Source organism: Electrophorus electricus, chromosome 1 (assembly GCF_013358815.1).
Source record: "Electrophorus electricus isolate fEleEle1 chromosome 1, fEleEle1.pri, whole genome shotgun sequence".
Lineage (NCBI taxonomy): Eukaryota > Metazoa > Chordata > Actinopteri > Gymnotiformes > Gymnotidae > Electrophorus > Electrophorus electricus.
In genome coordinates this window covers 11,819,768-11,832,267 of record NC_049535.1, presented here as the reverse complement: position 1 = coordinate 11,832,267, position 12,500 = coordinate 11,819,768, and the positions used below count along the sequence as shown (strand labels likewise).

General features: G+C 49.5%; 1 protein-coding gene across 6 annotated transcripts in view; it reads right to left on the bottom strand.

Moving 5' to 3' along the window:
- baz2ba (bromodomain adjacent to zinc finger domain, 2Ba) overlaps positions 1 to 12,500 on the bottom strand; it is a 75,777-nt gene that overhangs the window by 34,387 nt on the left and 28,890 nt on the right. For all 6 annotated transcript variants that reach the window (XM_035526553.1, XM_035526552.1, XM_035526556.1 and 3 more), the window contains one exon: positions 664 to 819. In XM_035526553.1, the coding sequence (XP_035382446.1) occupies positions 664 to 817 (154 nt within the window). In that variant the 5' untranslated portion in view covers positions 818 to 819. Of the gene's footprint in view, positions 1 to 663; positions 820 to 12,500 lie in introns of those variants that run through there.

Below are 12,500 nucleotides of genomic sequence, written 5' to 3'. Positions count from 1 at the left end.
CAGACGTATAAACAGATAGAAAGATAATGTAGGTAGCTATATAGACAGACAGACAGATGGATAAGACAGACAGATGGATAGATAGATAAACAGACAGGAAGGAAGACAATGGAAGTAAAGAAGAAACATACAGATGACAAAAGACACAGAGACAAACAGTGAGCAGGAAACAGCAGTTTTTGTAAGAGCTGTTTAACTGTCTGAGCCTCATTAATGCAGAAGCTTTTCAATTTGCAGGCAAAGCTGTGAGCGTTAAACCATAGCTGGGAGAAAAGGTGTTTTCACATGTTCCACAATAACACGGTAATTATGGCAGAAGCCAGCCAGAGCCTTATCCGCTGTGCCGACAGCAGGCCTGGGACCGCTCTCGGGGTCCAGGAGCTGCAGCCGCGGCTGGGGTCAGGCAGAACGGCCCACCCGAGTCCGGGGACGAGAAGGCGCCGTGGGAGCGGGGCGTGGGACGGAGCGCGAGCTCGCGCAGCTCTGGCGCTCGGGGTAAGAAGAAGCAAAGGACACGTGCTGGGCGCACGTGAGCGGACAGACACGTGCTTGTGTGTGTTTCAGTGCAGTTGTCAGTATATGTCTTTGTGAATGTGAAGTTGTGCACGCGTGTGTGTGAGAGTGTGTGTGTGTGCGCGCGTGTGTGTGTGCGCGCGCTCCTACCACAGGCGGTGAGTGAGGCAGCAGCTACGTGGTTGAGGCTGCTCTTGGTGTTGGAGGCTGGGGACGCTGAGGAAGAGGTTGATGATGAAGACGCAGTGGTGTGCAGGGAGACCGGGGTGGATGAAGGTGAGGCCAGCCGCTCTCCAGACTCCATATCTGCCAAACACAATCGGAGCAGTTAGCAGTGACGTGTGCACACACACACACACACACACACACACACACACACACACACACACACACACACTGCCACTCTCCCTTACTCATCTCACTTACCCTAAACAACATACTTATTTAAAACCAGTCAATAGTCACTCTGTACAACCCACCCACACCCACACACACACACACACACACACACACACACACACACACTGATCACATCCTCTTCCCTGACCATGTGTTAAAGGCAGACTTGAACAGAAGGCACAGCACAGATTGTTCTCCTTGTCAGTTTAAGATTTCATTTATTTTAGAGACAGGCTTCAGCAGAAGAGTCAGAGGTCCAGGCACGCATACACACACACACACACACACACACACACACACACACACACACACACACACACACACACACGAGTGGAAATTACACTCAGGAATTAAATGTGGCAGCACACTGGATAACCACTCCACATTCACATACACACACACACACACACAAACCACTTTCCTGACACATGAGCATGTTGCACTTTGATTTACGAGACTGTTCATAGCCCTTTTTACACGGTGTAAAATAAAGCAGCCTTACTGTGGTGATGTGCTTAACAGGCAAATTATGCCTGTAACTGTTTCAGTACAGATTCCACTGCTTGAAGAGATAAATGTGTGTGCCTGTGCACACACACACAAGCACACGCACACGCACACACACACGCACACACACACGCACACCTTTTCGTGATCTAAACACCTCAGCCTGTATGTTGTGGATAATACAGAGCTCATTTTTGGAGAACCGTGTGTCTCCACACGCCTGTGAGGCCAGTGTGTGTGATCTGTTGTCTGATTGGTGTTCTCTGGTTGCCGTGGTGCCAGAGCAGACACTAATCCCACTCTGAGGTTCTTCTGAAAGTGCCCTGCGTGCCGTTCTACAGCGACGCTTTGTTATTGTATCATTACACATCAACACTCTCCGTCTGTCCCCTGAGCTGCTCTGCTCTCTGCACGCGCACACACACACACACACACACACACACACACACACACACACACACACACACACACAGCACGCACATGCACGTTACGTCCTGTGTTTGGTTGGTCTCACCCCTAAGAGACGCAATACATGCACACACACTCTCACACACACACACACACACACACACACACACAATTAGGTGTCAGAGATGGAGGCGTCCACAGAATATCAACTAACAATCCTCACCCATGAGCCATACTGATGGACTATCAGGCACACACACACACACACGCACGCGCACACGCACACGCACACACGCACACACGCACGCACGCACGCGCACACGCACACGCACGCACACACACACACACGTCCTGCTGCATTACTCCTCCTCTTGTCTTTCTCCCTCCTGTTTTCATGTCACTGAACAATTTCTCTCACAATCTCTCCCTCCCCTAAAGGTCGCAACCCTGTTAGTTCCTTAAAACTGAAAACAAGTCCAATAAAGCGTTCGTTCTGATTTCACTGGCCACTGGCCCCAGGAAAACATACTACGAGATAAAATTCTTCTCCATGCGAGCCTCACCTTTATCACATATCCTCTGAGCTTCTTCTGAACCAACTGTTCTGTCAGAACGCCTCTGATATTATTTATTGACATGAACCTTTAAATCACAAAGAAATTTCAGTGTAAGCGGAAACGCCCCCCAAAATAAATAAAAACAGCGGATGAACTACCGCGCAAACGGATGCCGCTATTCCCAGTACACGCGCGCACACACGCACGCACGCACACAAGCTCGTCAAATATTTAATCACAGAAAGAGAAACAATAATGACGCGTGATATAAGATGTTGGAGCGTGGTCCTGCTCGGATGAGCGTTTCCATGGCAACGCCGGAGACGGACAGGCGTTAAATACAGTTTACCTTTCGCCAACCAATCACTTAGCATGATTACAGTTAATATAAACACTAATAGACCAGGGCTTCCAAATAATTCATGATTACCACAATAACGGTATGCCTGGGTGTTTAAGGATCCAATCCTGAGTTAATTATCAGAAATTAAAACGGGTTTAGCATCAGAATTAGTCTGATTTTTATAAGTAATTAGCAGTCTTCCACGGTGGCACTGGAAGGCGCGCGCTGTAATCTCCGCGAGCTGCGTAATTAATTGGACTTGGTGAAGGCGGCCGCCAGAACGGCGAGAGCACCGTCCGCTCCCGCCCGGAAATATGAGCGCACACGAACGCCACCACGACGTCGCGTTTCCCGAGTCGGCGTCGGGTCGGTAACACGTCAAGCGGCTGCCGTTATGTGTGCGGTACAGGCGTTAAGCGGTGCTTTTGCGTGCTCACTGCAGTTCAAGCTTGCATGCATTTTTGTGCGCAACCTGCACTCACGCTGACGAGGCATAGCATCAAAGCTAACCAGAACCCACGAAGAGTTGCCTCGTGCACATATATTGATTCTGTGCACAGATATGCCTGTGTTATTTATGTACATTCATTCACCTGGTTCAGTATAAAATAATACTTCCAGTTTTTGATGAAAACACGAGTAAAAACAAAAGCAGCTTTTTCATGGTGTTCTGAACCCATAGCATCTCGCGGTTACGATCTCCGAACTAGTGAACGGGCATTTCCAAGGAGTCCTTGAAGGCAGCGCCGGACCCCACGCATGAAGAAAATCATGTGCAAAATCACGGTGCTTTATGGGACATGCGCAGTCCGTCCTGCGTGGAAAAGTAGACACCTGGTAGACGCAACCTGGACAGGTAACGAGACTCTGAATGTTCCACCCTACAAATAACATGGTCTCAACGACATCGTCTGTTCTTTTCTGGAGATAATGGTAATGTTTGCGTATGCGCGTGCTTTGGGGGGGGAGCATATTGCACTCTGTGTGTTAGTGTGCATATAGATGTGACCCATGCGTCTCACCGTGACGTTCCGCGGTAACAGATGACCAGTGCTAGCCTCTCTCTCTCTCTCTCTCTCTCTCTCTCTCTCTCTCTCTCTCTCTCTCTCTCTCTCTCTCTCTCTCTCCGGCGCAGGCGACGCGAATGCAAGAAAGCCCTAACCACCAGCCGAGGCTCGAGCCTTGACACCGCACGAGCGTGTACAGTACGTGCGGTGCGATATCGAGCGCGAGGAGTGTGATTTGGCGCGCGCGCACGCGCGCGGCGCACCAAGAACTGGCACGGGCGTGAGATCGTGGATGGAGCGCGCGCTGACCCTTCTGCCTCTTCCATTGGCCACAGCAGCGCTGTGACGCCATTGGTTGGGGCGGCTCTCCTCGAGCGTGAGATGGCTTCGCCCGTCGCCCCGCGCGCGCAGTTGCTTGGTGACACTGGCAGCCACGCCGGAGAACGAGGAGGTGGAGGTTGGGGGAACAGACGGAGACGGAGACGGACAGGCAGGGAACAGACGCAGAGAGAGAGAGAGAAAGAAGAGCACTCATCCCGGTGTTAAATCATCAGTCTGTAAACCCAGCGGGGGGCAAAAAAAAGACAGAAAATCGAAGGAGAGAAAACATGACGTTGTGTGCGCTGTGGCTTTTACGCTGAAACGTGCTATTCGCTGTTTTCTCTTTACCTGTCTCGGCTGTGAGTGAGAGGGCACTGGAGTGTAATGTCGAGGATCCTTTGACCATGGCAGTGTGCAAGGTCCAAGTGCTAATAGCGATTTCTGTGCCATTGACAGTGAGCTAATAGCAGAGAGGTGCTGTGTGTGTGTTTTATTTCTTTCGGCAGTGACATGGCCGTCAGAATATGCAGCAATTTTGAAAAATATATAAATAACCTCCACAGTACACGTGAGCTTGTTGCTGATGCAACACACCTAACAACTAACACACCTAAACAATTATACACACGGCGGGAAAGTCTGTGATTCAGAGTGGTTGTGTGTGTGTGTGTGTGTCTGTGTGTGTGTGTGTGTCTGTGTGCGCGTGCGTACGTGCATGCGTGTGTGTGCATACATGTGTGTTATGAGTAACCAGACACTGAGAAGCTCAACCCACACCCAAACAAAGGGCCTGTGACAGATGGCAGTGCAGTGTATGCTGGGATACGTGGGTCACCCAGCTGGGAGCTGCTCTTTGGGCCTGTGTTACCACGTCTGCAGATCCACACAGAGGTGCAGGCTGCCTGGACGATCACACACACACACACACCCTCACCAATACACACTCCTATCAGGAATATTTACAGTCTGCCTAGTGTTGTAATCCCCTCACAAACCCAACTGTACACCACACAGCTGTCACATGAAACGTGTTTTTCTAGCTCATATCTAAACATACATTGAAAAGTCATTAACAAATAGAACCAAGTTTTAGCCAGTATGGTGTGTGTGTGTGTGTGTGTGTGTGTGTGTGAGTGATTTGTCATTCTTTGACATAATCACTTTTCTTATTTTCTTCCTCCATTGTAGAAAAACACAGATCTTGTTTTGTTTCAGTTTAAGTGAAGGGGAAAGATTCTCTGCATATGTGTGCATGTGAGATAGATAGATAGACAGAGGGAAGGAGAGAGAGAGAAGGGGGGGAGAGGGGGGGGAAGAGAGAGAGAGAGAGAGAGAGAGAGGGCTCTGCAGGAGACAAGTGAATAGAGCAGATTCTCAGCCTAAATGTGGGGCTGGTTTTCAACCCCCTGGATTCACAGACACCACAGAGGACTGAAGTGTGTCACACACACATTCCAAAAGCTGTGTGTCACACCGTGACACACACACATGCTTTTATAGAGTTGGAGAGAAACACGTGTGCATTCCAAAAAGGCTGACCATGACAGACTCACACAAACACACAGTGTGAGGGGCCACAAGTCAAGTGTACATGACACATCACACACATACACACACAACTGCCACATGCCACACAAACACACTCACTATAACCTCCACACACCACACTTGCCTCACACCCACCCACCCAGCACACACACACACAGTAAACCTACAGTAAAGGGGCAGAAGTGTTCAACCAGGCCTATGTTATAGGCCGCCTGCCCTGGACCTGCTCAACGAAGCCTCACTTCCATCCCGGCTAAAATCCCGACGCTGGCAGAATTCCACTCTGAAGTGTTTCCGAGCGCTGCCTCCTGCTGGCCGGAGCAGGACTCGGTATAGAAGTGTTACGCGGTCGGGCTTAACAGGTCATCGGTGTGGCTTCCACAGACAGTCTAATAACGTCATTGAGGATATCGGCTGGTGTGTTCAGAGGCCTTTGCTATGTCACCTCCCTCATTCTCCAAGGTACTCGCAATCATTAGATCTGAACAGAGAATCAGAATGAGAAGGAATGGGGGGAGAGAGAGAGAGAGAGAGAGAGAGAGAGGCCAGCCCTGATGAATCTGGTATTCTTCGCTGTCCTTTAGTGAAGCCCATTTCTTATTCACTCCGGAGGCAGCAGCACGTTCAGATCCGGCCAAAACCAGATATATTTAGACACTCCATTACAGAGAGAACTGTGTGAGTGTGTGTGTATGTGAGAGAGAGAGAGAGAGAGAGAGAGAGAGAGAGAGAGAGAGAGAGAGAGACATGAGCTAAGTGTCCCCGTGACTGTATTGTCTCAATTAAACCAAAATGTTCTGCCGGGCCACACACAACTGCTTGCACATGAAACACACACACACACCTACCCATGCCAATACGTGTTCCAGAGCAGGCATGGGAAAGACAGAGAGATAATTACACTTATTACTCTATATTACACACATTTTAATCACTTTCCGTCTTGTTAAGCCCCCCATCACTGACGGGCTGCTCTGCTCTCTCTCCCCCCCAGGCCACATCAACAGCATTAGCTATTCCTGATCATCCTAAAAATGAGTTAGAGGGACAGTTCAGGATCCAGGCCGAACAGGGAATTCTTTCCCTCTGTCAGCGGGAACAGAAGCCCGCAGGCCTTTCCAGACGGGAACGTGCATGCGCGAACTTGACAGGAACGGGCGTCGGATCGGAGGGGGTGGGGGCGTTCACAAGGACCGGCGGAGCGACCGATCCGAGGGGTCACGAGGGCGCGGTGACATATCGAATCTGGAGCAGTCGGTAGTGCAGACAGCGTCACTACACACACTCCACACACACAACACACACCACGTTAGCATTCGTGGTAACGGTGTCAGATCGTGTCGTGCCAGTCATAACTCTCAGGACACACGACCAGAGAAGAAAAGAACGATGCTGTGCTGAAGGGTACATACACTCACAGACACGCTCAAATAAACGCGCGCGCGTGTGTGTGTGTGTGTGTGTGTGTGTGCTATTGGGACTCTGACCCTATCTAGCCTGAATTTCAGTGAAATGACATGAGAATCACTGGATATATCCACAAGGAGACTGAAGTGAGAAATAAAATCAACCTGACCAGCAGAGTTAAAGAAGAATGAAATAAAGAGAACAAGGGAGGGAGGGAAAGAGAGGGAGGGAGGGAGCGAAGGAGGAAGGGAGAGAGGGAGGGAGAGAGAGAGGGAGGGAGGGAGCGAAGGAGGGAGGGAGCGAAGGAGGAAGGGAGAGGGAGGGAAAGAGGGAGGGAGAGAGAGGGAGGGAGGGAGCGAAGGAGGAAGGGAGAGAGAGAGGGAGAGGGAGAGAGAGGGAGGAAGGGAGAGAGGGAGGGAGCGGGAGAGTCAAGAATGCAATTAATAAGTTACACACTGGAATTTTGAATAATTGTATTATTCATTGCGGGGATTATGACGATAACTGCAAAATCAGAGATGAATTTTCAATTATATTACCAACATGCTAAAAGAAGAGAGATTGTAGTGTGTAATAAAAAATGTGTGTGTATGTGTGTGTGAGAGACAAACTGAAACGGTTTGTGACAGAAACTGAGAGAGACAGTGTGTGTTTGTGTGAGAGAGAGAAACCATGTGTGTACGTGAGATGGAAACTTTGTGATAGAGACAAACGGCAAGAGGAGAACACTGTAAAAGAGACAGGAAAGTGTGTGTGTGTGTGTGTGTGTGTGTGTGTGTGTGTGTGTGAACTGTGTGTGTGTGTGTGTGTGTGTGAACTGTGTGTGAAGTGTGTGTGTGTGTGTGTGTGTGAATGTGTGTGTGTGTGTGTGTGTGTGTAAACTGTGAACTGTGTGTGTGTGAACTGTGTAAACTGTGTGTGTGTGAACTGTGTGATCTGTGTGTGTGTGTGTGTGTGTGTGTGCAAACTTGTGTGTGAACTGTGTGTGTGTGTGTGTGGTGTGTGTGTATGTGTGTGTGGGGGGGGTTAGCAGGGTCTGTCACTCTGATGTGCATTATGTAGATGACATGTAAGTAAAGGGCAAAACAAAAGAGAAACCATCTTCAAAAACAGAAAAAGACTACTACACACACACACACACACACACTCACACTCACACACACACACACACACACACACACACACACACACACACCTCACACAGCAAATAAGCACTATGTTATTAGAGTCTTTTTCTGATGGTAAGGAAATTGGCCCTGTGAAGCAAAACCAAAACCCAATTCTCCATAAAAGACATCTCACCACATCTCACCACAGCCTCCTTAATCCAGAGTGTAGCGTCATAACGGAACACAGCTAATGTCATCGGGTAATATATTTAATGTCATCGTGTAATATATTTAATGTCATTGTGTAATACATTTTGGGGGGGACATGTTTGAGAAAAGGGGCTTTAAGCTGATACTTTAAGTGATAATTAACAGAGTTGAAGTAAACGTAACATTTTGCAGGTGTTAAATAAAGCTCAGTTTTAAAATACCCCCCCAAGCCACACACAGTGACAGAGTCAGGAAACGTGTGGCGCACTGATCAACATGTAAATAATCAGCGTTGTTTATAGTTCTCTCTCTCTCTCTCTCTCTCGCTCTCGCTCTCTCTCTGTCTTTTGCTGTGTGCAGGTACGAGAGAGAGCGAGAGAGAGAGAGACAGAGACACAGAGTGTGTGTGTGCAGGTATGTGTGTGTGTGTGTGTATGTGTGAGTGTTACAAATTAAACAGGAACTGTGAGGCTGGGTAAAGGTCTTCCTCCTTCCCTCTCTCTCTCTCTCTCTTTCTCTCTCTCTCACACACACACACACACACACACACACACACACACACACACACACACACACATGCACACACTTCACAAATGAGCCGACCTGCCCTCAGGGCCAGCCCACACTAACCCACTGTCTAATTTTATACTAACACCCCCCCTTTCTTCACCCCCCCCCCCCCGCCCGACACACACACACACACCCCTTCCTCCTCCTCATCCTTCCTCCCCCAGCGTCCGATAATTAAAGCTCATCATCATTACTATAACACAACTCACCCTAAACAGACATTCGGGTCACGTGGGTCTTTTGGCAGACTTCAGAGCAGTCTGTGGAAACACGAGCCCTCCTTCTTAACGACCCGCTTGGGCACAACCCTGGTCCATGAAACGCGTCACACACACGCCTCAGCGGACGCCGGGACGTTTGCGTGCGGTCACCGACTGTGGGATTAAACCCCGGCCTTGTGCTCAGTCCTTAAAACAAAAGGCTGCTTAACCTCATATAATCCGACCCGATCTCAGATCGCTCCTGTGCAGCCGGGGTCAGCGCAGGGTCACCCCAGTCGGGCCTGCCCATCACGCAGTGGGTACATGTCAGGAGAGTTGGGAGCATTCGGCGCCAGGCCAAACTGGACACGTTCCGGAATTTTATGACCAGATGATGCCGTGGGGGGTTCTGTGTGTGTGTGTGTGTGTCGGGGGGGGGGGGGGGGGGGGGTGTTCTGAGGCCATGAGAAGTCAACGTGGGGTAGGGACAGAAAACAGCATTACAGACCAGCAGGCGTGTTTGCATCAGCCAGAGTGAGAGACGGACAGAGAGAACGCAAAAGAGACAGATAGGGAGAGGGAGAGAGAGAGAGAGGAGGATGATGAGCTAGGAGAAGAGATGAGTGGAGAAACAGAAGGCGTGATGTGGAAGCAGCGGGGGGGCGGAGCTGCTCTAATGATCACGGCGGCACCGCGAGGGTCAGACGAGGTCGCCTCCACCAACGCTGCCCTCCCGTACAAGGACCACGAGGCGACCGGCGCGTCCCGGGACCGAGACCCCACCCGGCAGCCCACAGGGACCTGGCGCAGACGTGGGACTCGGTAGGACCGCGCCGGGAGACCCAAACTAACAGCATCCATTAACACCGCCACGCTAGCGTCATCGAACAACTGTTCGGACGTACCCCGCCCGCTCCGGCTTTGAGACGGGAGGGTGATCGGCGCCTCCTGGTGGCTGTTTACAGCCCATACAGCTGTAGGATCTATAGGTGCCATCAATAGGAAAATGGAGGGACGTGGTACGCAGGCTGTGCTAAGGCAAAATAAGAGATGTGTTTAGATCTCGAGACAATTACTCATCCGGTATCGCAATGTACAGCGTGTATCGTCTCATCCCTGGGAGACAGGACGGAGCGCATCTATTAGGAACTAGATGTGTGCACTCAGATAGAGAGATCACATTAAGTGTGTAGCGGTGCACAGGAAGCGTTCCAGTTTGCCCGAGCTTCAGACACTGTGTGTAATGAGCTCGTGTTCACTTGTTGTAGCTAAATAAAGCCTGCGGGGTTTGTCTCCTCTCTCTCTCTCACTCTCTCTCGCTCTCTCTCTTCTCCAACATGCCTTTTGTTTTTATCCTCTTTAAACAAATAAACAAACCCTTTTTGCTTTTCTTAGATAGCTTAATGACACAATTAGAATCATCATTTACCATTGGGCAAACTGCTCATTTGTGGTTCCACGCGTAGAGAGGCCTGGTCAGTGATATGCTGCTTGTGTCTGACCCAGATGTAGAAAACAGAGCCCTGATGATGAGACGCGTGAGTCATCCACAGTGTGTGAGGAGATCTGAGGAGGGAAACAGGATCTGTCCAGCTCGGTTCAGCTGACAAACACAGCGTGACTGCACCACCTGAAACTCCACCCACTCCAAACCCCACCCCCAAAACCCCAGCCCACTCCAAACACCACCCCCAAAACTACACCCCACTCCAAACCCCACCCCCAAAACTCCACCCCACTCCAAACCCCACCCCACTCCAAACACCACCCCCAAAACTACACCCACTCCAAACACCACTTCCAAAACTACACCCTAATCTGAACACCACCACCCTAAACTCCACCCCACTCCAAACACCACCCCTAAACTCCAGCCCACTCCAAACACCACCCCCAAAACCCCACCCCACTCCAAACCCCACCCCAAAACTACACCCCACTCCAAACACCACCCCCAAAACCCCACCCCACTCCAAACACCACCCCCAAAACTACACCCCACTCCAAACACCACCCCCAAAACTACACCCCACTCCAAACACCACCCCAAAACTATACCACACTCCAAATACCACCCCCAAAACGATACCACACTCCAAAAACCACCACCCCAAACTCCACCCCATTCCAAACACCACCACCCAAACTCCACTCTCTTTGTCAACTAATAAGTAGAATGATCGTAGAGTACTCTGTCTAACCAGCACTGAAAGGCCTTTAAAAAGCAGTCAGGCACAGTGTCAGAAACATTCAGCCACACACACACACACACACACACACACACACTCACACACACACAGCAGGTGAGCAGCCAGCTGTCATTTGGCAGCATCTTGTCCAGGGAACGTCGCTCTGACATTTCAGGAGCAGAACAGAGCAGTCTGAAATGGCGGCTGGAGTATGATCTCCAAACACACACACACACACACACACACACACACACAGAGAAAACAGATTTCAGTGGTCTGAAATGGCGGCTGGCCTGCTATCTTTGCTCTGTCACTGAGATGCACACAGACACACACACACATGCACACAGACAGGTGATATTATCTACCCTTATTAGCATAACCTAATCAATTATAAAGCTGCCTTTTTAATTACCAGGAGACGCTTCACCACAAACCCCCGCACAAACTCTTAGACTAAATAAAGTGCTAGACCTAAAACCCTAATCCTAGTCCCTAACCCCTAACCCCTAACCTCCAAAACTACATTTACAACCTCAAAAAACACTAAAACTCATAACTAAAACTATAAACTCCAGCACAGATATGAACAAAGACTACAATCCTTATGACACTATGACCTCCAGCACTAAGACTGCATTAATAAGACTACAAGTCCCATCAAAATCTACAGTCCCCTCTAAGGTACATCCTCCATCGCATGCCAGCATACCATACCAGCAGCCATTTAAAAACCTGCATTGTGTTAAGATCCATCCAATCTCTTCGTGTGAATTTATGCAAATTATTATGTAAATCATTTATATAAATAACATGAATAATTAAACACAGATGGAAAACTGTCCAAAAATGTCCAAAAACAATGTTGCTAAACTGCATTTGCAAGGTATTTCTGTCTGTCTGCAAGTGACAAATCTTTCCCTGGTTCAGCCGGGCCAAGCCCGTGTGTTTGGTCATTAACTACTGATGGTGCAGTCGGCCTGTTTCAGCATGTTTACGGCAAGAGTCTAATGACCAATCCCAGGCAGGACACATGCTCTTCATTAAACCGGTCTTGTGTATTCCTGAGTAATCACAGCTGATCCTAGCACTGCTTGTGTGTGTGTGTGGGGAGAGAAAGAGCGTGTGTGTGTGGAGAGAAAGAGAGAGAGTGTGTGTGTGTGTGTGTGTGTGTGTGTGTGTGTGTGTGTGTGTGTCTGTGTGTATGCATGT